The sequence below is a fragment of the Scomber scombrus genome, chromosome 10 (assembly GCF_963691925.1).
Source record: "Scomber scombrus chromosome 10, fScoSco1.1, whole genome shotgun sequence".
In the NCBI taxonomy this organism is placed as follows: Eukaryota; Metazoa; Chordata; class Actinopteri; order Scombriformes; family Scombridae; genus Scomber; species Scomber scombrus.
Window position 1 is genome coordinate 18,473,756 of NC_084979.1, and position 27,948 is coordinate 18,501,703.

General features: G+C 40.6%; 1 protein-coding gene across 3 annotated transcripts; it reads left to right on the forward strand.

Annotated features, from left to right (window-relative positions):
* On the forward strand, nucleotides 1-27,947 carry plcg1 (phospholipase C, gamma 1). Of its 3 annotated transcripts, none has more exons than XM_062428004.1 (33): nucleotides 1-233; nucleotides 1,568-1,855; nucleotides 11,662-11,814; nucleotides 11,931-12,024; nucleotides 12,139-12,186; nucleotides 12,710-12,794; nucleotides 12,938-13,021; nucleotides 13,442-13,464; nucleotides 13,550-13,619; nucleotides 13,719-13,820; nucleotides 14,974-15,092; nucleotides 15,740-15,825; nucleotides 16,239-16,359; nucleotides 16,610-16,778; nucleotides 16,897-17,019; nucleotides 17,352-17,453; nucleotides 17,705-17,892; nucleotides 18,915-19,115; nucleotides 19,291-19,410; nucleotides 19,822-20,002; nucleotides 20,082-20,159; nucleotides 20,254-20,357; nucleotides 20,495-20,588; nucleotides 20,785-20,857; nucleotides 21,826-21,989; nucleotides 22,276-22,372; nucleotides 22,487-22,711; nucleotides 22,795-22,943; nucleotides 23,045-23,159; nucleotides 24,183-24,344; nucleotides 24,496-24,584; nucleotides 25,851-26,123; nucleotides 26,225-27,947. In XM_062428004.1, exons 2-32 carry the CDS (start codon nucleotides 1,639-1,641, stop codon nucleotides 26,121-26,123), a joined length of 3,909 nt encoding a protein of 1,302 aa, XP_062283988.1. In that variant the 5' UTR covers nucleotides 1-233; nucleotides 1,568-1,638; the 3' UTR covers nucleotides 26,225-27,947. The 3 variants fall into 3 exon arrangements, with proteins under 3 accessions (XP_062283988.1, XP_062283986.1, XP_062283987.1); XM_062428002.1 differs by having other exon boundaries at nucleotides 25,851-26,119; XM_062428003.1 differs by having other exon boundaries at nucleotides 20,788-20,857; nucleotides 25,851-26,119.
* Nucleotide 27,948: the final 1 nt, after the last annotated feature.

The following is a 27,948-nucleotide window of genomic DNA, read 5'->3' on the forward strand; positions in this document are numbered from 1 at the left end:
TCTTGCCTGTACCTCTCTATGGACGGCCGGAGGGGAGAAGAGGAAACGGGGATTGTTGTCGTCGGGACCGCAGCGCCTTTTTACCAGGGCCTAGCCATGATTTAATCACGGAAAAACCTGGGGAGCAGGGGGGAAGACACGGAGAAGGAAAAAGACGACGGGAGAGAGGAGAGAGGAGAGAAGAGCAGCCTCGTAAGCCGTAGGAGATGTGCGGTCGGGCCGAGATTGCGGCGGTAGGTACAACACAGCAGCCCCTTGCGACGTGTTGTTTTCTAGTTGATTTTCTCTAAAAAAAAACAACAAAAAAAAACAGAGCGGGTATGGAGGGGTAGAAAAGCTGCTGGTACCTGGGCTTTTTTCTCTCCCGGTCGGGTGAAACTAACCTCGGTTGTTCCTTTGGCCCAGCGGAATGCTAGCACACACCGGCCCCGTTTCCACGCTGTGAAAATAACCAGACGTTTCTTGTTACACTGTTATCCCACTCTGCTGCCATTCGCCACCAGTTGTACCCCCCCTCCTCCCCTCCTAAAAAAATGTGATGCCTTCTTTGCTTCTTGTATCCAAAGGAAACTTTGTTTTCCACCGGGACCGGGACTGCAGCAGGTTACGGGCCTGTTGGCAGTTTGAGAAATCAAGTCTAAATTAGATTAAACCTCTCCGCTGGCTGGATTAAAGCTGAAATCATTGTCGGAGTGAAAGTTATCCGGTGTGATTAATTTAATCAACACGTTTTCCAGGCTGCAGCTGTCATTTATTTACATCAGTGTTAATGATAAATCACAGTCCTGCTCCTGTGTTATTCAATACTGAGAGTAACCTTACCCATATAGAAAAATCAATACGTCCACATATGTCAGGAAATGGTGAAACTGAACCAACATATACTGTGTCTCTTTTAAATGATCGTGTCCACTCTTCTTTTACAGATTTAATATATTATTTATATTGTGTGTGTGCTGTTTTAGTTCCGTATTATGTACTTATTCTGTAGGTTGGGACGTTTATTTTCAGGACACGTACAAAACATAAAAATAACCATAATTATTTTCGACACAATAAACATTTAAATGTTATTAAACAAAGCCTATAAATTAAACAGTATGCAATATGTAGTTTATATATATGTTTTGGGTTTGTTTATCTTTTAATGTCAGTGTTTTATGTTTGGAGGTTTTTCATGAATTTGTGTAAAATCTCACTTTTATTCACTATTTGGGAATGGCCATATTTCATACTTTAAAAAAATCATAATACTCATGTTTATATTTCACATATATGTTAAAAACATAGGTAGGAGAAGCTTTAAACTAAATACTGTATTTAAACATGAACATGAGAGTGGTTTAAACATTTTGGATAGTGGAAAATGTACAGTGTTGACAGCATATCTGCAGGTGTATAATCGTGTACATAGTAAAGTTCTCAGTATTTAAAAAACAGGTCTCCTGAAAGCCTGAGCTCCTCACTGCGGTATAATGTGTGTACAGGACAGACACACTAGAAGTCCTCTGGGAATTGTTGTTTCATGGGTTTCTCCTCCACCCACCCCCTTCTCCTCCTGCTGTAGGTATCCCTGTCTAGGCCTGGACTGAGCAGATTGTTCTGAGAGGAAACGGATAACAAACAGGGGAAGTGAACATGGCTGGGACCACAGGCTTCTTTTCCAACGGACCTGGCCCATGGATGGACAACGACACGGAGATGAACAACCTGTACCGAGACCTGGAGCTGGGCACAGTACTGACACTGTTTTATTCTAAGAAGTCCCAGCGGCCAGAGAGAAGGACATTTCAAGTCAAGCTCGAGACCAGGACAATTATCTGGACTCGGGGCACGGATAAAATAGAGGGAGAGAGTGAGTAGCGTTACCAACACACACACACACACACACACACACACACACACACACACACACACACACACACACACACACACACACACACACACACACACAGACAAACAGATAGTGCTGCTCCTGAGTGCTAATTTTAAATGCGACAGTGTCCTTGCAAGAACTGGTTTGTGTACATACATTCAGAAATATGAAAACTATAAAGAGAGGCTCACAAAAGAAATTGGGAGTGAACATGACACGACTTGACGTGGCGGTATTGTAAACAACTGACAAGTGATGTCAGTCATGATTGAAAACAAGTCACTTTTCAAAACACCAGTTGAGGGCCTGGGCGAAATGAAATATAATATTGGTAATGTGACAAGTTCGAGGGTGACTGGCAGTGCTTTCACAAGATATCTATACGCAAGACATTTCAGAGAAACAAGGATTAGAGATGTTAAATTGAAAGTGAAACATGTATATGGATTATCTGTTGGTTTTACTCTGAACAGTCTGATAACCTGATTTTTTTTTTTGTGTGATGTAGCCTCAAAGACTGCGAAAAGACAGCACTCAAGCTAAACAACAATTTTACTACATAGAAATTTAGATTTTTGTCTGTTTATATCCGTAATAATCTTTTCATTTCAGCTCTGATTAGTCCCTGCAAATGTACTTAGTTTTGCTCAAGTGAGTGGGATCTGGGTTGTTATGTAAGTCGCCTGAAGTCCTTCAGGTGTGCCTGCATTGGAAAAAGATGACTGGACTGCCCATTCATTTTCAAAAGCACAATTTTTCCTTTTATTTTGCTGCATGTAATTAATACCTGACAGAGCAGGTGTGCATTTTGGAGCAATCTTTGCTTTCTATATGTAGTTGAATCACATCTCAGGCACAACTCTGGGGTTGACCATGGAAATTATGAAAGAAGGAAGGCTCATTACGTCGCTGTATAGCACACTAACACTCATTGGTGTCACAATTGAAAGCTGTCAATGCAGTTAGCATAGTGGTGAACACTTCATCATATCTACACTCTCCGTTTAACAGGTTATCAATGAAGGTGATGGAGCCTCTGGTAGTTTGGTGTATTGTTAATTATCAAATGTTTCATGTGTCTTCAAGGTATATTGATTTATATCTTAATTCAATAATTTATTTGCGTTAAAGTTGTGCTACATTTATACAAACTGAAGCTTTTTATGCATTAATGTTTGAGGTTAATAATAGACTAATGCTTACTAACATTAGTACTATCGGTACTACTATTACTATTGGTACTATCACAGTTTAGCTAACTTACTAGTTACTAACATTAGTACTATCGGTACTACTACTATTGGTACTATCACAGTTTAGCTAACTTACTAGTTACTAACATTAGTACTATCGGTACTACTACTATTGGTACTATCACAGTTTAGCTAACTTACTAGTTAGCTAAACTGTGATAATACCCTAACTAAATGAACTCTGAGCCCCTTAGCTAACGTTACGTAACATAATCTACAGTTTTTGATATGGTAACCGGGTTAGCTAGATTAGCTTCAGCAGGGCACCAGACAAATGGGTTTACAGCCCAGGTGTTTATTTTTTTTTTATCACAGCAGAGATTGTTTCATTCATAACTATGATGCATTATTTTCCAACGAGGAAGTTTGTGTTAAAAGTTTGCAATAGCCATGAAATTAATTGTTTTATAGCTAGGGGTGTGTTTATAGCCTACCATTGTACAGTTAATAATTAGAACAGGTTTGAATTGGTAATATATCCATAACATCAGCTATTTCTAGCCCTGTCAATCATCATAAAGCAGCCTCAGGATTGAAATAAAAGGAATAGGGAAGGAATGAAGAATACAGATTTTGTTAACATGTTATTTATTTATCCCACACTCAATATTTCAAGGCACACTTCACTTGCGACTTTATTTTTATTTGTCATGGTGAGCATTTTAATTTGACACACCATGAGCCCTGTAAAGTATGCCTGTAATGATATTTGGAGAACAACAGCAAATAAGCGACTGCACCCTTGTGGAAAAATCAGTCCGTATTCTCTGAAGTGTTTCTCCTTTCATTCATGGTAGAAACATTTATTCATCAAAGGTCATACGACTTAGATATGTTGTGTTTTTAGTGTGCTTCTCCATGCATCTACCATAGGCTTCAATGGAGTTGACACCGAAGTCTTGCACCAAGCAGAGCATTAGAACAATGTATACAGGTATCATGACGTAATGACCCTTTTTTGGGGGGGTTGACCACAAGAAGAAGGAACCATTCCTGGAACCGTTTATTAATAGGAATATACTGTAATTTACCAGGAAGGCTGACATTCAGGTTAATGTTCAACAAACCAGTGTATCTGTGGCCACGCAGGCCTTCAGTGTGTCGTTTAGTCGTCTGTCTCTCGGGTAGCAGGATGCCTTGTGCACAGCTGCACTCTGCTCCGGATGCAGCAAAAAGATCACACACACACACACACAAGATGACAGGCTCAGGGTTTTTTTTCTTTCTTTTCTTTTTTACACACATCTTCTCTGCAATGAAGGGCTTCATACACACATGAGCTCATTGCTGCAATTTGATACTCCTGTACTCCTGGAGAGGTGAAATCGGCCTAGGCGGCTCATTAATGTACAGAAATAGAATATGAGGGTTTTTACTGGAAGCGTGTGATCATTTGGGAACAATTTGGCCCGCCTTATATACCCCCTTATCAATGGCATTGAGAGAATTATGTCCATTAACTGTGGAAACGGCACTTTAGCTTGTTGCTAAATATAAAGTGCTGAGACCTGTTTGGCACATTCTCTCTCTCTCTCTCTCTTCGATTGATTTCTTTTTTTTTTCTTTAGATTTCTTGTTTGACTTAATAATTTCTATAAAGATGCTCGTTGCATTCTGCCAGCCAAATGACATAAATCATACACTCATACATCAATTGTGTGATGCAATTACATGCTGGATGCCACATGCAGGATGTAGTCTTGCAGAATGGTTGCAGACTGGTAAAACATACATGCAGTGAATGACACAAATACCATGTTTTCTTTGCTTGTGTTGTCTTTTCCAGCAAAGATATCTGCCCAAACGCTACTTGAAATTTTACATTAGCACGTAGTTCAGGAGTCTGTTGCGAAATATCACTTATAGCACTCAGCAAATCGCACAAACCATCTTTGGGACTACGTTTCTGAGTATGTGACTGATAACAAAGCTACTTCAATGTGAATCAGAATCCTGTTAGAAAGTGACACATAATTTTGCTACTTTTTATCATCCTCGAGCCAGTTTTTAGATATTCATGAATGAACCATGTGTGCTTTTGACACTCTCAATCGATGATTTAACGTCTCATCTCGGTTCTTGGAGTGCTCTGTAGCATCAGATCCTTTCATGTTTACAAGCTTTGCTCAAAAGCACTGAAGTGGGGGTCTTAAGGATGCAGGTTTAATTAAACTTTGCTACTGTATGTCCACAGTGGTATCTGTCCCTTTTAAAGAGTACAGTATTTCTCAGGAAAATGTACTATATCATGATATATTTTAATATCACAATAATAAAAGACCTTGTTTGAAGAACATGTAGCTTTGAACCTTGTCAGAACATGTAGTTTTGAACTAAATATTGCAAAAGAAAAAACGTTTTTTCACAGTTACATAACAAGCGTATGTAACTTATCAAACTCCTTAAAAGGTTTAAATGTAACAGATACACATGACCCACGATGAGTAATGATTTACACACAGCGAGTTTGAATGTAGGTCTGTGTCGATGTATCTTATTCTTCTTTGCCACAACAGTAAATCAGTTCTCAGTCACATTCACTCATGCTGTCGGCTGGCTCACAGATTTCTCCCTGCAAGACCAACTAAACCAGTTCGTCGACACACAACTGTGACACCAAAGATTACATTAACTTTGACGGACAACAATCTTTTTTTACACTGCGTTAATTAACGGTTAACGACGAGTGGTTCAGAGTAGATCTGCTAATGTCACAGGAGGACGATGCACATACATTAACTAGTAGTTGATAGTCATAAAGGGTTGGGAAGATTACTTTGGTAATGTAATAGGTTACATATGACTAGTTACCCTATTTAACATTTTTTTAAATGAAATAAGTAATTTAACTACTTCAATTACTTACTCAAAGTAATGTAACTTGTTACATTTGATTTTCTAGCAAATGTTTTCAACTCTTGGGGTAAGTTTACCCATTAATCCCACCAAAAAAGTTTTTCATGGATACTGACATGATGTATAAGGGAGATCATTTCTTATGAAACAAGATTGATCTCTCACTTGAAAATGTATTCATTGGTTCATGTAGATTTTGGAACTGTATTTGTAATTAAATTACGTATTGCGTTACATGTAACTAGTTACCCCCTAACACTGTAGTTATGGTAATCTGTGGTGTTCATTACTATTAGAATATGAGCTGAAATGATTAGTAGATTGACAGATAAATAAAAAGCAACTGTTTTGGTAATACATTTTTAAAACTAAAAACAAAAAGCTTTTCAATTGTGAATATTTGCTGCTTTTGTCCTGTTTTATATCATTATAAACTGAATATCTTTATCAGAGCAAGACATTTGAAGATTCACGTTGGAATCTGTAAAACTGGTCCAACATTTTACACTACTGCCTGACATTTTGTAGACCAAACCATGAATGAAAATGATAGTCAGCTGATGCATCCAGAATGAAAATGGTTGTTTTATCTCATTTGAATGGTGCACTGAGCCCACAGATGTGAGGTGATACAAGTTGACAGAGGGGTTTGGTAAACTTTTGCGGTGTGTCATAAATTTCAGTAGAGTGTGAATGAGCAATTGTCACCGGTTATTTAAAGAAGTTACTGCAGTTCCCAGAAGTCTTAATAAAATCTATCTGACATGCAGCAACCCTCTCATCCTGTCCAAACAGATCTGTTCATAACGACCAGTTTGAGTGCTTGCACAGCCCGCAGAAGAGGGGGTGTGCCGGCACTCAGACGGGCTACCATGGCAACTGTTGAGCCTAAAACCCGTAGAAACATGGCTGTGCGGTGCAGCAAATGCACCAAATGCCTTGAGTTACTTGCACCAATTTGACCGTGTGATCATTTATGTTTATTTACCTCTAAACAGCCAGCGAGCGACAACAGGCGGCAACTCCAACATGGGCAGTGATATTAAACTTTTAAAATGTTTATCTTCTGAAGGGGCTTCAGATCGATCAGAGCTATGCTAACATTGTCGCTGCTCCAGCCACTCTCAGAATGACGTCTAAATACATCAGAAACATTATTGTTTGTACACATTGATATCTATATTCTGTGTAACTTTAAAATGTTATAAACTTCAGATATGTATTATTGTTGACAGCAGCTGAGGTGGTGTGTGACTCCAATGTTTACTTAGTGACTTAGCTACTAATTTGAGAAGCCAGTTTGCAGATAAATCATCTTAATCTCAAAAGTTAAAAAAGTAAACTCTTCCTGCTGGTAAACTGCTCCGGGTCAGAGCAGATTGGGTGTTTATTCCTCCAAAAGATGAGACCTCAGCAACAGTGACGCAGCTCTGCTTCCCGACTCTCTCCTCCGCAGTTAGCTGGCTTTCAGCTTTGTCCCTCAGTCCGCACACATTTTCAAATCTCTTCTCAGATAAAGGCATGGATGCAGGCAGTTGTACTATTTCAGTCAATTCCCAAATTACTTAAGAAGGGGCATCAAATGTGAACGGTACAGAGCAAGCCCAGCGCACAACAAACTGACTGGGTGATCATATTTCACAGTTTGTGTGTCAGTAGGCTCATCAGAGACTCAAACACACAAACACTGAAAAGTTAGCTTTTCGTAATACATCCCGTTTAAACATTTTCTGTGCCTTTATTTAAATCATAGTCATAATTCCTGGATGAGTCCATGTTGACCCGCATGAGATAGCAGTCAACATGACGTTAGTTGTGTCTGGGAAATTTTTTGGGGAATGAACCTTGTAAAGAATAGTTGTTGTTTTCAGTAATGTAAATGTGACTGGAATTACCTGCACACGTCTGTGGAAACTGTCATCACTCTGACCTGCTGTTTCCATACCTCCCGCAAAGGACACACATGCTTTCTCACCCCAGACGTGTGATGTCATTTCTAGCTGACACAGTGCTCCATATCTTTATTATTATTTTTCTTATTTTAGTCACACACTTGGTTGTCAGCCCGTTTATATACGAGACCAACAAATTAGCGGGACATTAACTCACAGGCAGCAACGGGGTTTCACAATCAGCATCTGTTTTTATGTGCGTATGAAAACATTGTTGTAGAAATCAGTTTGCTGTCGGAAAACAACCTCCACAGCTGACTCGATCTGTTAACAATGTGTTGAAACGAGGAAACAGAAAATCATGGAGCTGCATGACAGTTATTTGTCAGGGGGAAAGTCCTCGACTTAACTTTATCCACTGTGATATTAAAGGAGCTGATGTGGGTCAGCTGAGGCGGGGGTGCACACTGCAACAGGATGCTCAGTCACTCTGAAAATCTGAAAGCAGGAATATGGACTACTTCGGTTTTTTGTTCCGAAGCTTGTTAGTTATTCTGTGCTCAAATATGTAAAATACTGAACTTATTTGTACATATCACAATTGCAAGATTCAACAAGAAATTGGAACAGAATTAGTTTTCAGTGTTTTGTTTCCTGTGCAGAATACAACTAATAGCCTCTGTTGTGCATCTAATGCATCTAACTAATGGAATATGTGATGAGGGCTATTAAATTGAACTGAACGTAGAGATGGGCCGGATATCGATCAAACCTCTTTTTAGATGCAACGCAACAGCAGCGCCAGCCCTACAATCATGAATGTCCGTGTCTCACTGACTGACTGAGTGACGAGTGATGAAGTTACACCATCAGTCAGCCGAATGCGGGACAATCAGCGGTGTAAACGCTATAAGTGTACGGGGGCTTAGCAAGTTTAGCAGAGAGAAACAGAACTACAGAGGATTGCCAGCTTCACACACACCCAAACCTGTTAGATCAGGAGGACAAGGGAGAGATGAATCAATTAGACCTCAGCCACGTTGTTTTACTGATGTCTAAACTCACATCTCTTCTCATTTCTCTCCATATTGGTCTGTTAGCTATTATAACGTGTGGCTTTATATGATTGCTACAATTAGATGGTCACCCAAATTTGCATTTGAATAGATACATTTTTGATTGGATGAAACTCTTTTACAGTAAGACGACAGTCAAGAATTTTGATATAAAAAAACCAGATTGTTTTTTCACGTATTATTGGCATATAACAAGAGATAATTGAACAGTTAACACAGGGAAAGAGGATTAGAAGAGGGAAAATGTATTTTTCATTTTACTGGGTCTTTAAAGCCCTCTAGCATTTCATACACACTTCGTCTTGTTTTGTTACTAACTGAAAACACCTTAGGTTGGCAATGAAAGCCTCCTCAGTTTTTCATGTTGTTTACATCATCAGATAGTTAATACAATGTACATATTCACAATTTTAGTTTGTATAAAGGCTTAAACTATTAATTACTTTTATTATTAATTAATCTTTTGACAATTAATTGTCTCTAAAGTGTCAAACAAATGTCACAAAGGTGACATTTTCACATTGTTTTCTCTTACCAGTGATCCAAAACCCAAATATATTTTATTGTATGTTGTGTACAATGATATACAACAGAACAAAACCCAGCAAATTCTCAAAGTTTTTTCTTGAGAATTGAAATGAGTATTCAAATGTTTCAGCACCAAACTGTACTTTTTAAGGTAATGTTTTTGTATGGCTGCTTGTGTTTAGACATTTAATATAAAACTTTATCTTCTCTTGCTGAGTGAAAAACTATTGTTGAGAAACTACATTTATCAAAGTACAGTATTGAGAACATATTTAGTCCTGAACTCCAGTATTAGTGTTGAAAAAGTACGGCCCAGCCCTGGTGAGAAGTGTTGGAAATAATGTGGAAGGTTGAACAGAGCGCTGGAGGAAGTGTGGGAGTGTGTTGCAGGATACCTCCTCTCATCTCCTTTGCTAAGGTTACACCTCTGGCTATCTCTTTATTTCCTGCATCTGTCTGAGGCAGCCTCCAAATATTTTGACTAAAATGACTAAAAGTGTTGTCTAACAAATCATCCTATCAGAGCCGCCTTGCTCTCAGCGGAAGTCTGCTGGCCCGCGTAGCATGTAAAGTAAACTGAGATATGATGTATGATCAGAGAGCACGGCTTGGTTAAATTCTGCGGAGAAGAGAAGACGACATACTTTTTTTTTTTTTTTTTTTTTTTTTTTGTAATGCTTGAGAAATGAACATGCACATGCTCACCTATATGCGAGCACAGATGTGGTGTGTAGGCGACAAAAGCACAGGATGTGTGGTTCGGGGGCAGGAAGAGGAGCAGGAGCTGAAAGAAGTGTGTGTGTGTGAGTGAGTGTGTATTTAGCAGGAGAGTCCCTAGCTCTTTAACTGCTGCTAATACAATGCTGATAGCAACCTGTTGAGCTATTTCACAGCCTACACACTCGTAAAATTTCAGACTGCTCGTTAATGGAGTCAAGAAAATTTTTTACCAGGTCTTTTTTTCCCAGATGTTCATTCCTGAAGATGAAGCAATCTTATATAAAAGCCTATGCAGGGCTTTTTTCGTCGGTCCAGTTTTGAAGATATGTATTATACAGGCTATATTATATAGGCTGCATCAGTTTTATATTCCCCATCTTTTGCCCTTTGTAAACTCAATTATTAAAATCATTACAAGCATTCTTGCTGGCACATCAGAATACCATTTCTGTAAGTTGTGAAATCTCTGTTTTACTGTCACTCGCAGACCCGACTCGTCCCCTCACAAGCAGGTTCGTGTGACTGGCTCAAGACTCTCCTGTTTGCGTATTAGTAATTGGTGGTTTTGGTTGGGTTCAGTGGTGAAAGGCAACCAAAGATTAATTTCGGGTCGGTAGCTTCATCACTACCTATGAAATTATTACTTAACAGTATCTTTCTACCATATTCTTTTACTGTATGTGTGTGTGGTTTAGATCATGGCGTCCGCTTTGCTGTTTTATGTGGTCAAGTGGCTTCAAACTCTCACAGACGCAGTGTCTGGTCTAAGCCTGGCCTGTGATTTGGTCTGTCTGAAGATCATTCAGTGAGGATATGATCATATTGTGTAACCATTTTACATTTTACTTTCATCTAAATTAATATTTCCAAGCAAATTGTGACTACAGATTGGAGCATTTTTAACACATATGAAGAGTTTTGACTAATATGAAGTGCAACAGTTCAGTGCATTAAACATTAGAGCCACAATGAGTAGATGATTGATCGATCAGCAGCAAATTAATATTAAGTAGTATTAAGTAATATTAAAAAGTATTCGGATTGATGACTTATCATTTTAGTGTTTTTGGTTTGTTTTTTTAATGCAAATTATCCTGGCTCCATTATCTCATGTTTGAGATTTGTATGATTTTCTTCTGTGACAGAATATCTTTTTGTTTTGAGCTGCTGGTTGGACAAAACAAAAACATTTGAAGTTATCAACATGGGCTGTGGGAAATTATAACAGGCATTTTTCGCATTTTTTTTCCTATATAACAACTAATCAATTAATGGAGAAAACTTATGGATAAATAAATTGCAAAACAAATCATGAGTTGCAGCTATATTGAACATAATTTAGATTATTTTACATGATATTTGCTGTATATTGGTTTATATTGTGATCATGACTTCAGTTCTATCTGCATTCCCCAGGTTCTGTGTTAAACTAACTGTTGTTTGTGTGTCTTTCTCACCAGTTGACATTCGAGAAATCAAGGAGATCCGTCCTGGACAGAAGTCACGGGACTTTGAGCGCTATGTGGAGGACTCGGCAGCGCGGCTGGACCAGGCTCACTGTTTTGTCATTCTGTATGGCACCGAGTTTCGCCTTAAATCCCTCAGCCTGGCAGGTACAAATACACACAGAGAGCAACTTATGTACCTTCTTTTTTGTGTTTATCACCTGTTAATTTTTTTGTATAATATAACAATATTTGTATTTAGTCATGTGTGGCTTTGCCCTCAGCAACGTCTGATGAGGAGATGACCATGTGGGTGAAAGGGTTAAACTGGCTTGTGGCTGACACACTGAAGTCCCCGACACCGCTCCAGATAGAGAGGTAAATGACCTACGTGGATACACACCATATCCAAAGCCTGAGCAATTGAAGGGGTGGTGCATTTATAAATAACCAGATTTTTAATGCATCAAATGTCTTAATTCTCTTTTTTAGGTGGTTACGCAAGCAGTTCTACGCCGTTGATCGCAACAGAGAAGACAGGTAAATCAGCTAGGCTTAGAAATGTATCCTCACAGGAAATAGGCATCATTAAATATCACAAAATAGTTTGCTGCAGCAGTTGTGTGCTTTCCCAGAGCATCCAGAGCAGGAGGACTAGCTATCAGGCAGTTCGGTGTCTTTGAGAGAGAGCTGTAGTAAAGGAACTAACCTCTTAGCCACACACCAGCACCTCTTCCTGCAGCAGGAAACAGACTGCAGAGGATGGGGGAGATGCACAGAGATGTTTGTCTGTTACATAGACGAAAGAGCAAGCCTTTGTAGCTCTGGTGGGGGTATTGTCTTCCCTGGCCAAAATTCCAGGCTGTATAGTAAAAGTAAAGCCAAAATGTCTGAGGGACGTGCGTTTCCAAATTTTTATCAACATTTTAAAAAAATTAAAAATTAAAAAAAAAGACACAACAACAGTGTCTACATGTGCAAGCTGGTAGTCTTCTTGCGTTAGTCTACGTGCGTATCCATGTTTGTGTTTTTATTTTCCAACAAAACCTGTGTATGTGTTTAGGATATCCTGTAAGGATCTGAAGAGCATGCTGAGCCAGGTCAACTACAGGGTGCCCAACATGAAGTTCCTCCGAGAGAAACTTCCGGTAACCTCCTTCTACTTATCAGTCCTGCTTCCACTCCAGCTCCTTGCCCACTTCCCTTTCAGTATGATGTTGTTAGAGGCTTAAAGATTTATGATTTGTCAGTTTTTTTAGTTTTGCATTCTCTCTTTCTGCTCGTTTTACAGGACTCCGAATTGAGGAACGGAGACGTGTCCTTCAGCCAGTTTGCCCAGCTCTATCGCAGTCTCATGTTTGATGCTCAGAAAAATGTAAGCTTACAATCATTTTGCTCTGTCCCAGCGCTTTCATCTCCCAGTGCCCCGTCTGATGCCAAAGCACCCTTCCTCCCCCATCTGTGTGTTCTCAAATGGCTTCAAGATCAATACGGACCAGTTAAAAACCCACCAAACCCCTCTGGTCGAGGCCATTAGGACACACACACACACACACACACACACACACACACACACACACACACACACACATACACACACACACACACACAAATGATGAAGGCGGGCAGGCAGGCAGGCTGGGGTCAGATTAGATGGATGGATGAACTCAGTGCCCCCCATGACAAACCACTCAGCCCCCTACAGGATGTCTGTGTCCATCTTCATGTCTAGTACCACACACACTTTGAGGACAACACTTTGATTATTTAACTGAAATGTTTCTTTTTCTTTCAGATGGAGATCCCGTTTCTACAGAGGTAAGCTAAAATTAAACACTGTACACGTGCTCAGTGAGTCTCTCTGCAGCGTCACAGTAAAGTGAAGCATTACTTTCTCTGCCAGGTTCATTGACAGACCAGAACAGAGAATCTCCCTAGAGGACTTCAAAAGCTTCCTCATGGAGTCTCAAAAGGTAATCTCTCCGGGCTGTTGGGCATCTAGCGTATTGCAAATTTGTTTCATTTGCACGCTCTAATGCATCTGTGTTTCTATGTGCTGTACGTGAATCCAGGAAATGTGGGTCACAGACAAGGAAAAGGTTCAAGAGTTTATGTTCGGCTACATAAAGGACCCCCTGAGAGAAGTGGAGCAGCCTTATTTCCAGCAAGACGAGGTACACACACGTTCGCCATCTCTCCTGTTTTCCTTTTTCCCTCTTTTTTCTTGAGTCTGTTTGTGCTGTTTTCTGGGTTTTTTTGCTCACTAATGGAAAAATGTAAACGTGTTTACTCAAGTTATATTTTCCAATGCCCCCCTCTGTGATGTCGATGTGGGTGGGAGATGCTCAGAAATTGACATGGATAGCCACGATCTCGACCTGAAGCACCTCCTCCCACACAGATAGAAAAGGTTATTGACTGTGGCGCTGCATGAGCAATGCTTTTTGTGGTCACCATAAAGCTATGATTGACTCAAGACAACAGGAAGCTGGTACAAACCAGCCTGCAGGAGCTGGTACTGTGTCTGTCTGCTGCCGCAGGTCACGTTATGTTAGACAGCAGTGGCACATGCTGAGAAAAACTCCTTAAGGAGAAAAATAGCTTTTTTTTGACCCCTCACTTAGAAGTCTCTTAAAGGTCAGAGTGCAGGGTGAAGTGCTGCTGGAGCCGCTGAGGATTCAGATCTTTTGCGTCCTGACAGGACAGAAAATGCCATCGTTACTGTTCTGACACAGGCTGAATCCAAATATTCTCTCTGAACTTGCCAACTTCAGTCATACATACTGTGATGTGCCTAAAGTGCTCATTTTCATCACATCTGCAAGAACACTGGTCTGTGAGCGAATAAAACTGTGGTCTATGAGACTTAAATTCACTTTCCATGATATGAAAGTTATTAATACATCTTAAACTTGTTTCTGAATGGCTGATATTGATATTACCCAGATATTACCATATTTCTTTACATAGAAAAATGGATGTTAATAAAAGTAGAAATGCACTGCGAAACAGTAAAATGTTCTGGTTTCATGAGCATTAACACAACTGTGCAAAAACCCCCAAAGGGCCCTTATCAGTGCACACTCCAATGCATACCTTACTTAAACAAAGAAGGGAAAAAAAGATGTGAAAATATATATAAGTATACAAAGTAATTAAAAAGACTAGTTACTAATGAGCAGTAGTAAGTCATTTTTGTTTTACATCTTCACATCCATGTTGCTTAGAATTAGCGGTTAAGTCTGCAAAAAGTGTGTCTGCAAGTGCGGGAAAGTCTTTACATTTGGGTTCAGCCTCATCCTCACTGCTTTCTCCTCCTCTGTGTAGTTCCTGACGTACTTGTTCTCCAAAGAGAACACCATCTGGGATTGCACCCTGGACCAAGTGTATCCTGAGAACATGAACAACCCCCTGTCCCACTACTGGATCTCTTCTTCGCACAACACGTAAGGATGAAGTCTGAAGCTTTCATGCACATATTTCAAAATGTCAAGTTTCACCCACTTGTTGTTGGTCCTTGGGAACATTGAAGCCTGGCATCTTCTCTTGCCAGAGGTCCTTTTGAACTGACCTCATACATCAGATAAAAGTGTATAATTTAACAATTATGCTCCAGAATCAGATACAAGCCAGTATTTTGCAGGAAAACACATTTTCACTCCTATTGAAAAGTGTGTGAAAGGCAGCTGAAATGATAACCTTCTGTACTAGATGTGAAACAATACTCATTGGAGCAGCGGAACGAAAACTTCCTATGTTGCTTTGATTAAGTTTGAATTGACCGACTGAATGAGGAACAAGTGTTTACTCCAGTCAACAAAAGAAAACGATTCTCTTTTGATATAACAGTATCACTGTTTTTGTGCTACCACAAGAGAACGTGTGTGTGTGTGTGTGTGTGTGTGTGTGTGTGTGTGTGTGTGTGTGTGTGTGTGTGTGTGTGTGTGTGTGTGTGTGTGTGTGTGTGTGTGTGTGTGTGTGTGTGTGTGTGTGTGTGTGTGTGTGTGTGTGTGTGTCCTTTTTCAAAAAATATTTTAGATATGAGTGTGTTGTTTTTTCTTGTGTGGCTCTGACGTTACATGCTTATTTTTAGTTACCTGACTGGAGACCAGTTTTCCAGTGAGTCGTCCCTGGAGGCTTATGCTCGCTGTCTGAGGATGGGCTGCCGCTGTATTGAATGTGGGTAAACACACACACACACACACACACTCACTGACACACACATATAGTGTTTGTCCCCACGTACAGTAAATCACCACCACTTGACTTTCAGCCTCGTAATTAACTGTCTTACCCTTTCTTCTTATCCTTTTCAGTTCTACTTTTAAATTAGCCACAACACACACACACATTCACACACTATTATACAACAGTGCTACTTAACACTTTTAAACCACCGCCTTGTCAAGCAGGTTGCTATGAATAGAACAGGTTGAGAGTGAGATAAAAAGTCACTTACCTCATAGAAAAGTAAACAAACATGCGAAAACGTGTGTCCTCAAGGTTCAAAGGTCAAACTCTCTGGTGACTGTACACCCGAGCATACTTTTCTAGACAGTACAGTACATGAAATGACGCGTGTTTATTTTCAGTGGACTGTTGGGATGGTCCGGATGGAATGCCAGTCATCTACCACGGGCACACCCTCACAACTAAGATCAAGTTCTGCGACGTCTTGACCACCATCAAAGAGCATGCTTTCGTCACATCTGAGTGAGTCTCCGCACGCGCTGCCCACACAACTTCTTTTTACAGCCATCAGTAGCAGTAAGACGATGAAGGGATAAGAGATGACAAAGATAAAGAGACTACACACATTGAGAAATATCAGACGAAACAATTCCGACTGGCTGCAGTGGCATTACCCATTGTAGTGTGTGAGAAAATAAAATAAGAAAATCACATCTATGTGGAGAAGGAATTTCTGTAAAGTTGCATTTCTTAAGTTTGAATCCCTCCACAGCTATCCCATCATCCTGTCCATTGAGGATCACTGTAGTATTGTCCAGCAGAGGAATATGGCCACTCACTTTAAGAAGGTGTTTGGAGACATGCTGCTGACCAAGGCGGTGGATATCGCAGCAGATGGCCTGCCCTCACCCAACCAGCTCAAGAGGAAAATCCTCATCAAGGTCAGAAACCAACCTGATGTTTTTTTTAGGCATAAGTGTGACTAGACATTTAACGTACAGTGTTCTGATACTGTAATGTTTCTGACTGTATGCCCTTTTCTCCCCTCACATGCTGCAGCATAAGAAGCTTGCAGAAGGCAGTGCCTATGAGGAGGTGTCCACTTCCACTCCCTACTCAGAGAACGATATCAGCAACTCCATCAAAAATGGCATCCTGTACCTGGAGGACCCCATCAACCATGTAAGCATGCTAACTGGATTCTGGATGCTGCATGAGGGAGAAGGCTCATCTTGAAATATGATGCAGCAAAGTAGCTTATATGACACTTGTGCGTTGTCCCTGTTCTTCAGTGACAGCGTTTTTGGTTCTCTCCGGTTAAACATTCAACAGCAAATCATAACTGGGTCCTGCTTCTTTTTAGAACCAGGCCTTGATTCATGAACTGCCTTTTTTAAGTGTTTTAAATGATGAAATAGTTTAAAAGAGGGCACTTTCTTGCCTCCTTTGGACCACTTTTCAGTGCGACACATGGATCCTCTAAATATTTTAACAAACTCTCTCTCTCGCCTCAGGAGTGGTACCCTCATTTCTTTGTCCTGACCAGCAGTAAGATCTATTACTCAGAAGAGACCTCGAATAACCAGGGTAACGATGACGAAGAGGAGCACAGAGAGGTTAGTAGGCCTGATCCGCTGCTGATATAAACCCGAATGACAGTCCTGGTGCTCAAACAGGATCAGACATTAGCCTTAATCCACATATGTTACAAAAGATTAATTATTTCTTGCTAGGATTGGCGAATGCCTTTTGCAGGATTTAAAAAAAATCTTTAAATCATTACATGCACAGTTTATTGGTTAGGTTGTTTGGTTTGGTTTGTGCATATGAGTTTAAAAGCATCTTCCTCCTCCTCCTCATCTCCCAGGTGGCCAATGGTATGGACCAGCACGTGACAGAGAAATGGTTCCATGGGAAGTTGGGCGCAGGACGGGATGGGCGGCAGATAGCTGAAAGGCTCCTGTCTGAGTACTGCCTGGAGACTGGAGCTCCTGATGGCTCCTTCCTGGTCCGAGAGAGCGAAACCTTTGTGGGAGACTACACACTGTCCTTCTGGTAATCATTTTACACAGACATCAGATGAATTTGTTTGGCAGTAATGAGATACATGGACAAGGTTTTTAAAATGTTGATAATTTTGTTAAATACAAAACCAAAAGCATAATTGAGTAAAATTAAACCCATTTAATATACATTAGATTTATGGTAATGATGGGATGAATGGGACATTGAATGCAGTTTAACTGTATGGTAATTCATAGTAACCACTGAAATTGATTGGGAATATTATTCATACATTTACAGTTAGTATGTAATTTGTAGTCTCTTTTTGTAATTAGCAGAGTGGTATATCATTAAAATAGAGCTATAGTAAATCATGGGTTGTCAGAAAATGAGGTAGCAACTATTTTGATAGTTGAATCATGAATTTGAGTTTCAGTCCTTTTTTCCAGCTGAAGTTTGTGATTAATTGCTGCTTATTTTTGTAATATATAAAAAATAAATGCAATATTTGGGGGTTTTGGACTTTAGGTTGAATAAATTTAAACATTTTTGAATATGTAAACTTTGACATTTTATGGACTAAAAGATTAATTCGAGAAAATACTTAACAGATTAATTAATAACACATAGGTTGCAACTCTAATATTAATGTGATTTGATCATGATGGATTGTTTATGAAAACTTAGATGTGTGTATGCAGTCTTATCTATAGCATACTGTGTGTGGTTGTGGCACACTCTTATCTGTCAGGAGACTTTACTCACGCTGGGTGTTGTGTAACGTTACATGCAAAGTCAAAAGTGACACACTGGCAGATCAATCAACGTCAATATATCTCTAACATTGATTGAACACCGTCTGTTAATGCGTGGGATCTGCATGAACTGTGTATGGAAACAATGCATAGATGCTATCGATGCTATAACAAGGGGCCCAGTTTTTTTTTAGAAAGACCAAGCGTACACTTTGTAGTCATAATGACCCCTAAACAATTTAATAAAAACGTTTTTTTAAATCGTTGTTCTCTCACCTTCTCTTTTTTTTTTTTACATCTTCTCTGTTTCTGCACCAGGCGTTCAGGGCGCGTTCAGCACTGTCGTATTCACTCCCGTCAAGAGGCAGGCAGCCCAAAGTTCTACTTGACTGACAACCTGGTGTTCGACACGCTGTTTGCCCTAATTACCCACTACCAGCAGGTGGCGCTGCGCTGCAACGAGTTTGAGATGAAGCTCACTGAGCCCGTGCCTCAGACCAATGCACACGAGAGCAAAGAGTGAGTCTCAAGCAGCATTCACATAAATTAGAAAGAATTTAATATCGTAAATTTATTTCTAAATAACCTTTTATAACCACACATTGCAGATCTGTAGCTGACATCCTCATTTAGCGTGAAGAAGTCAACAATGTGTCCCTGCAATTAAGTTTATATGTTTGGTTGTTTGTTTCAGGTGGTACCATGCCACCCTCTCAAGGAGCCATGCAGAGAACATGCTGATGAGGGTTCCTCGTGACGGCGCTTTCCTTGTCAGGAAGAGGATAGAAGCTAACTCATACGCCATCTCCTTCAGGTAACTCGGTCCTGTTGCCTGACTAAATAACAGTTGTTTATATTTCCAGCCTACTGCAACGATTAATCGATTAGTTGATCGACAGAAAATGTATCACCAACTATTTTGATAATCCGTTAAAGTCATTTATTTGAGAAAAGATAGTTTCAGCTTCTTAATTGTGAATATTTTCTGGCTTCCTTAGTCTGTCAAGATAGTAAACTGAATATTTTTGAGTTGTGGACTGTTGATTTGGACAAAACAAGACATTTTAGGTTACATCTTGGGCTTTGGAATACAGTGATAGATATTTTTCACCATTTTCTGACATTGTATAGAGTAATCAACAGATTAATCAACAATGAAAATAAGTTAGTTGCAGCTCTAGTGTAGAGGAAGACTTTAAGTGATTCATAGCATGTCTCTTCACAGGGCTGAGGGTAAAATTAAGCACTGTCGCGTGCAACAGGAAGGTCAGACTGTGGTGCTGGGCACCTCTGAGTTTGACAGCCTTGTAGATCTTATCAGCTACTATGAGAAACACCCTCTGTACCGCAAAATGAAGCTGCGCTATCCCATCAATGAGGACACACTGGAGAAAATAGGCACTGCTGTGAGTACCAATCAGAAAAAATATGACACTGTTTTTTTGCAAATACTTTTTAAGTAACACACAATCTGTCATCCAACAGGAGCCAGACTACGGGTCACTGTATGAGGGCAGGAATCCAGGTTTTTATGTGGAGGCCAATCAAATGCCTACATTTAAGGTGAGTGTCCAATGTGGAGACGTGTAGTTTAGGACAGTTTGGACTTGCCTATAGTAAAGACAGTAAATATATCCGTAACCTTCTGTCTTTTTAGTGCACGGTGAAAGCCATGTACGAGTACAAAGCCCAAAGAGACGATGAGCTCTCCTTCACAAAGAACGCTATCATCTCTAATGTGGACAAACAGGAAGGAGGATGGTGAGTGACCTGCATAACATTCATTCAGGAAGGAGCTCTTAATTGTCCTTTTAGACAATCATATTTGTGAAGTGAGAGAATAAAGGCTTATATTGACACTCCTTCTGAACACGTTTTCGCATTTCTCTTTCTCCCAGGTGGAAGGGTGACTGTGGAGGAAAGAAGCAGTTTTGGTTTCCTGCTAACTACGTGGAGGAGATCAGTCCATCAGCGGCAGAGCCTGACAGAACTGTGAGGATCAAAACCCACAAACTACTTATTTGTATATTTCAAGTGAAATGAGTGCACCTGCCTCCTCCATAGGGAGGTCGGACCTCAGGATCAGCCTCCTCACTCATCTGTCTATTATTCACTGTCACACAGTTGCATGTGCAGTGTGGATTATAGGTTATCTTATTTCCTGATCCCCCCCCTCTTCTCTGTAAAGCAGGAGATGACAGAGAACAGCCCTCTGGGAGATCTGCTGAGAGGAAGTGTGGATGTCTCTTCCTGTCAGATTGGTGAGTGGCCCCTCCATTTCCTGTTCTACTCTGTGCTGCAGAGCCAGCAGTCACCTTGCCAAAGGGTAACCTCCTTCTGTGGCTGTTGCGGGCATGCACGTCTTCTCTGCACTCTTTGTTTTTAATTTCAAAAGGACACAGGCAACACTTGCTTTGCTGTTTATTTGTCCATTATCAGTCTTGCATTATTTATTCTTCCTCGTTTAATTTTATTAGAACTTTTGCTTTTCTCTCAGCTGTGTCTGGTGTTTCATTGACATCCTACAGTGCAGTCAATACACACCCATTAGTGTTGGCACATGCTGTCATGCATTGTTATGGCCTCTGCTAACCACAGTTAATACCTTAGCCCATTTCTTTGCTGCTGGTTCTTTGGCTCCATCTAGTGGTAGTATGGGAACGGTCTAATTATATCTTTATGTACACTTTTGTTCTAAGGTGTACTGCACATGATCACCGGCAGAATTGCAAGAGTTTAAGTGCTTGTTTCCTGAAAGTGATGGCGCTAAACCTTGAGGCAGTAATGCTGTGTACGTGGATTTTACACCTCACTGCTGTGCTAGAAGTTCAGATTACTTGAACTGTAATGCTGTTTGCCTCTGACCTTTTCTTTGTAAAGTACGTCCAATCAGATTATAGTGGACCAAGAGGCTGAAACATGGGGAAAGGTTTTAGTGGTAAATTCTTAGTTTGATGGAAAAATAGGCACATTGGCTTTTATTCAGGATAAATTTAAGCCAAACCCAGCTGTGAGTGAAGCTAGACAAAACCATCATGTTATCTCTTCTTATCTGACACTATTCCTATTTGTTTTATTTTTTGTGATTGTGGTGTGTTACTATTTTATTACAGCTTCAAGTCATTTATAGAGATGCAAGCAAATTCACATCGTATCACATTTAAAATGTTTTAACTGTGATCCAGTTAAAAAGTTCAGTTGAAGTTGAACTAACCCTTTTTCTCTGCAGTCGTGCGCACTGATGGGAAAGGCAGCCGGCCTCACGTCTTCTCACTGGTGCCGAATACTGCCATGCGGTCGGGCACAGTGCTGGACGTCGCTGCAAGCAACCCAGACGAACTGAAGGAGTGGGTGGTCAAGATCCGCGAGGTCACTATGACCTCAGAGGCCAAGGTATGTATATCACTCGGCTGACAGGAAACCCAGGCAAAGACTCACACCATTCTCATGCTCAATGGGCCAGTCATCATGACTCGTGTTTGCTCTATAATAATGAAAAGTGCACGCAAATGGTATTTGTCAGTAATCCCATTCTATTGACTCACACCTCACCACAATCTTGTTTTGCTCAGCACAACCAAAGCTTCGGTGTTACTTAATTTTGGGAAGATACAAACTAAGAAGTGGTGTGTTTCGCTCTTGGTGTTGTCATATTAAAGCTGTGTGTCTCTTTGTGCAGCTGGAGGAGGGGAAGATGATGGAGAGGAGAAAGAAGATTGCACTGGAGTTATCCGAACTGGTCATCTACTGTAGGCCTGTGCCGTTTGATGAAGACAGTAAGGATTGCATATGTTCACTAGAAGTGACTGATTTCATACCAGTGACATAATAAAAGTAGCCCAAACAAATACAGGTACGTCAGGTCTGTCCTCTCTCCCTGCCTCCTGCAGAAATTGGCACAGAGCGGGCCTGTTTCCGGGACATGTCATCTTTTCCTGAGACCAAGGCAGAGAAGTACGTCAACAAGATCAAGGGAAAGAAGTTCCTTCAGTACAATCGACTACAGCTGTCCAGGATCTACCCCAGAGGCCAGAGACTAGACTCCTCTAACTACGACCCTCTGCCCATGTGGCTCTGTGGGTCCCAGCTGGTAGCGCTCAACTTCCAGACAGCAGGTATCTACTGTCTTTGATAACAATTAAACAGCGTAGACAGAAGAACCTTTTTTTAACCTTGTTTCCTCTTCACTCACATACAGACAAGCCCATGCAGATGAACCAGGCTCTGTTCATGCTGAATGGAAAGAGCGGCTATGTCCTTCAGCCGCCCATCATGAGGGACGATAACTTTGATCCTTTTGATCGACACACGCTACGAGGCCTTGAACAAGTCACTCTACAGATAGAGGTACAGTAAAGTGAGAATCTTTTGTATTCATGGGCTGAAACGAGTGACTGAGGAGATCTAAAGGAGTTTCCTTGTATTATTATTCTTCTTCTCATATAAAGGTTTTGGGCGCCCGGCACCTGCCCAAGCATGGACGAGGCATAGTTTGTCCTCTGATCGAGATCGAAGTGTGTGGGGCAGATTATGACAGTGCCAAGCAAAAAACTGACTCAGAAGGTGAGAGCTGCTCTGTTTTTTGTTTTTGTTTTTTTTTAAACCCAGAGGGAGTAGTGTGCCAAAACTGAAGGAATGGGTAGTTGGTGTTTACTGGATACATCTCCCGCATGTAATTTCCTGTCTGGTCCTAGAAAAACAGGAAGTTGTACAAACAACTTAGCAACGTGTGGGAATACAATAGGGAACCATTCCATACTATGAAGATAGTTCTGGCATAGTTCTCATCGGGATTTATGGTCTGGTTTTAACCAATAAATAAACATTAAGTCATTGTTTTGTAGCTTTATTCAACATATTTTTCCACATGCTGTACTTTTGTGTGGTGGGAAAGGTTAACACAGAAAAAAAACAACCCAGGATTTATTTTCCTAATATTGTAAATCACTGTAGTCAAGGATCAGTGAGAATTGCAAATTACCGATATTTTAACTTTACACATCTTTAACTTATCCTTAACTGTTGCCAGTATCTTTTTCAGTTTGTCTGCATTCCTTCCATTATATAATCTCTATTTATTGTGTTACTACATTATACGGTACAGGAACAAGGTTCTTTTACCACCAGTTTAACGTGGCCATGTTTTCATAATTAGGTCAGTAGATTACTTTTGGAGTTTTCTGCTATAAACTGCTGTTTCTGACCCAAACACAACTTATATGGTAATCATGTTTTTATGAGACATAAATTTAAATTAGTGGGTTTTTCCTTTTCCATTTTGTACTTTTTTTATGTTCATCCCTCCTGCTTTGTGTTTCTTCCAGCAAAAAGAGAGAGTTATGCCAAAACAATTGTCCTTGACGTTTGGACACAGGGTGTAATTTAGTTTGCTGTGTTATCATGCCAAAATTCATGGAGTTACACTGTGATCAAGTCTGCAACTGTAATGTAATTACTGAACGTTTTAGCAGACCTTCTCACTGTTGTTACTTTGGAATATAATGTAATTACAGTAACTGCACCAGCAGTGGATACGTATTAAACATTTCTCATCTTTCTCTCTCCGTCTCGTTTTTTCCGCTGCAGCTGATAACGGTCTGAACCCCACGTGGCCCCGAAAGCCGTTCGAGTTCACAGTGGGCAACTCTGACTTTGCCTTCTTGCGTTTTGTGGTCTATGAGATCGACATGTTCAACGACCAAAACTTCCTGGCTCAGGCCACGTTCCCCATCCACAGCCTGAAGACAGGTATGCAAAACAGTCGGGTGTTATCTGAATACGTTTTCAGCAAGCGTGTTTTCATGAATAAGGACCAAAAAATGACCTAAAATCTTGTTGACCGTCTGCACAGTATTAACAGCTTCTCCGTACTCTGCCTCTTTCTGTTGTATGACACAAGGTTACCGGTCAGTACCTCTGAAGAACAGCTACAATGAGGATCTGGAGTTGGCTTCATTGTTAGTCCACATGGACATCATCAGAGGACGGGTAAACTGCTGCACTTAACTGAGCCTTTTTGAAACTGCTGCATTTGATGTCTTCACTATCAACTAACTCTACATGCATCAAAACCTCATAAGAAAAAAAAATGATCATTGACAGTTTTGGTGGTCATCTTTTAATGTAAACATGTTTGTTTGATTGACTTTAAAGTTAATATATACAATCATCACCTCTTAAAATTAACCTATACATAGTTAATCAGTGGGGATTTTTCTTAAAAGATAGGTTCACAGTTTTTTCATGTCTCTCTAAAAACAACAGTCAGGTGTCCAAAAGAAGACACATTTTGCTTTCTTTAATCATTCCTCCTGTTCATACAGACCATTACCTTCATAATGTACTTGTGTAAGTGATGAAGTTTTGAACAAAAATGTATTAAAAGTTTATCTGAGGATAAAATGAGGCCTCAGCAATCTGAGTTAATCAAATAATGTGGATCTATCCGCAGTTTAATTTTATAAAATTCCCTCTTTATGTCCCTGAAGACAGTATTTTGTCTGTTCAGCTGCAGTCAAAGGATCGTAACAAAAAGAGGGAACTTGGCACTTGATTTGGTTGGCTGAAGCTTCATATTAACTTCAAATAAAGTTTTACAGGGAAGGAGGGTTGCAGTCTCCCATCACTTACATTGAGAGTGCATTATGAAAGGATCTTCTAAGTAGAGGCCAGTATGGAAAGGAGGAATGATCCCAGAAAGAAAAACAGATCAATGTTCTTTTGAGAACCTGACTATTGATCAGGATGGACTTGAAAAATAGTGAACCTATACTGTACACTGTAATGTACACTGTAACAGTTATTGCTGGTTGCTGTAATTGTTCCTTCAGTTCTTACTAGGATGAAGATGTCCATTTCTAATGCTATTCCAGTGTATGAGGGGACAAAAAGAGGCAATATTGTACTATAAAGACTGTAACTGCTGTAGATACCAATTTAATTTGACTAAGTGACAGATGAAGCCTCATATTAGCTTCAACTGAACTTCAGAGTGTATTTTTGCACAGAACAAGGACTGTGGATTTAGTCTCTTTAAAACTTAATGACCAGTATGGATAGCAGAAGCAGTGATACTGACTAATAACTCTTTCAGTGTTTAATAGGTATTTGAGTGTCATTTTAAGATGTACTCGAAAACATTTGAACACATCCCATAATCTTCATGAGCAATTGAGTCTCCTAGAGTTGAGATTTTGATGTGTCAGTCATCTCGCTTTTCCTCATTTTTTGTCTTCTCATTTCTCCCGCTCTCAGGATGAAAACGGAGAGGTTCTGAGCCCGTTCCTCGCCGTTGGGGGCACATCAGTGGCGGCAGCAGCCCAAGTTGGACGGGAACGTTTAGGGGAGCTGAGCTCAGTGTCCTCGACTTCCTCCAACATGTCTCCTCTGCCCCAGTCGCCAGCGCAGGCCATGGCCTACAGAGGGAGGGAGGGCTCCTTTGAATCCCGCTACCAGTCGCCTATAGAGGACTTCAGGGTTCCCCAGGAGGCACTGTTGGACCATATGGACCCGCAGAACAGAAGGTAGGTGTGTGGCGTGTTGGTTTCTGGGTTTTTGCATGTTTACACATCGAGTTTGGTAGCCATAGAAGATTCCAGACATGGTGCTGTCTTTGTCTTTTACCTCAGGATGTTGCGGAGGACCAGAGTGGGCGGAGAGAACCGTGTCTAAGTCCAAGCCAATCAGGATGCATTTTTGTTGCACCCCCTTGCCGCCCCCACCCTCCCCCCTCCCTCCTCACCCAGTCGCCTCTCCCCGTACTGATGATGTCACTGACTGCTGTGAACACTGTTTCCATGGAAACGCCCACCACCGCTTTGGCCTACATTTCAGGCAGCTCTCCCTCCCTCTGTTCTCCAACCGCCCCCACCCCATCTCCCTCTCTCTCTCCCCGTGCCCCTCCCTGCCGCCCAGCCTCCTCACCACTGATGAGAAGGAGGGACTCGGACATAAGAGGAGGGGGCGGGGGGGCACTGAGAGGAAGCTGACCGCTGCTGACAGGAAGAAGAAAAAGACATTCACAGGAGAACAAACACATGGCTGAAAATGTTCCAGCTCTGGACTGGTTGCTTGCGGGTCGTCCTCTCTTGTGTTTTTAGGTGTGCACAACAGCTGCTTAGAGGAGGGAAAGAGAGAGCTATAAAAAGGTATCAGTTTGAAACTGTTTCCCGGTTAAGTTTCTTTGCTCTTCTCTATTTAGCGTATATGAATATATATATTTATTCCTGCTGTGCTGTTGGCCAGAGAACAGCAGCAGCTGACCTGCTCTCAAAGAGCTCCTGTCTCCATGTTTTTAATTATTATAATTATTTAAACCTTTAAATATTCATAATGTGACCTTTCAATTTTTTTTATGTATATGTGTAAAACACGAGGGCTGTGTACGGCTGTTTTTAATGTCTCTCTCTTCTCTGCTTTGTGGAGGAAATTATGCACCTCCAGTCTAACTCACACCATAATCCTGGAGCGATATTTAATTTTTTCTTTTGTTTGTTTTGTTTTGGGTTTTTTCTGTGAAGGCATCAGGAAGAAGTCATAGCCTGTTTGTGTTGGAAGCAGTGAGAGAGCAGGCAGCATCATGCGTTATGTCTACACACTCACACACAAACACACATGCACACACAGCCAGGACTTTTTTATTTCTAACTTACATTCCAAAAAAACAAACAAACTGCACATCATTCCATTTTCCTGCGTCGCAGGCGCCTTTACAAACCAGTCCAACACATTCGAACCTCTGTCTCCCTCGCTGATAGTCTTACCCCTCAGTGATTGTGTCTGTAGGGTATCCAACGCCGAACTGTGCGATTAAAGCAGGACCAGGGATAAATGTGAGAGATTGTGAATGATAATTGTGTACAAAGTTGTCGATCTTTGCTCGTACCATCTCACGTATTTAAGGGCGATTCAATGACAACAAAGAGCTGTATTGTTCATCAAGGGATAGTTCACAGGGCTGCAACGTTATGGCTTGACATTTGAAAGCTTTACAACATTTATAGGGAACATTATACATGTAATAAGTGTGTCAATACACCATAATTAACTGTAGGAATTAATATTGCAATATAATAAACTGTGCAGCCCTGTTTTACCAGGATTTGTGTTGGAATATTTTGGATATTTTTACTGACATTTCAAGTCTTAATACAATTTATGGGCCCTTTTTAATTCATTGTTTTGTTCACCATAACTGTTCCCTTAACTGACAAAGCTCTCTCATAATAGTGATTATAAAAACCGCCACTATTTTAATTTAATGAGCGTGTTTCAGTTCCAACAGATGTCTCCTAAAAGTGGCTTTAAGGTTCTCGATCATCTGTACAATTAGGAGTCTTCAGTGTTTTGAAAC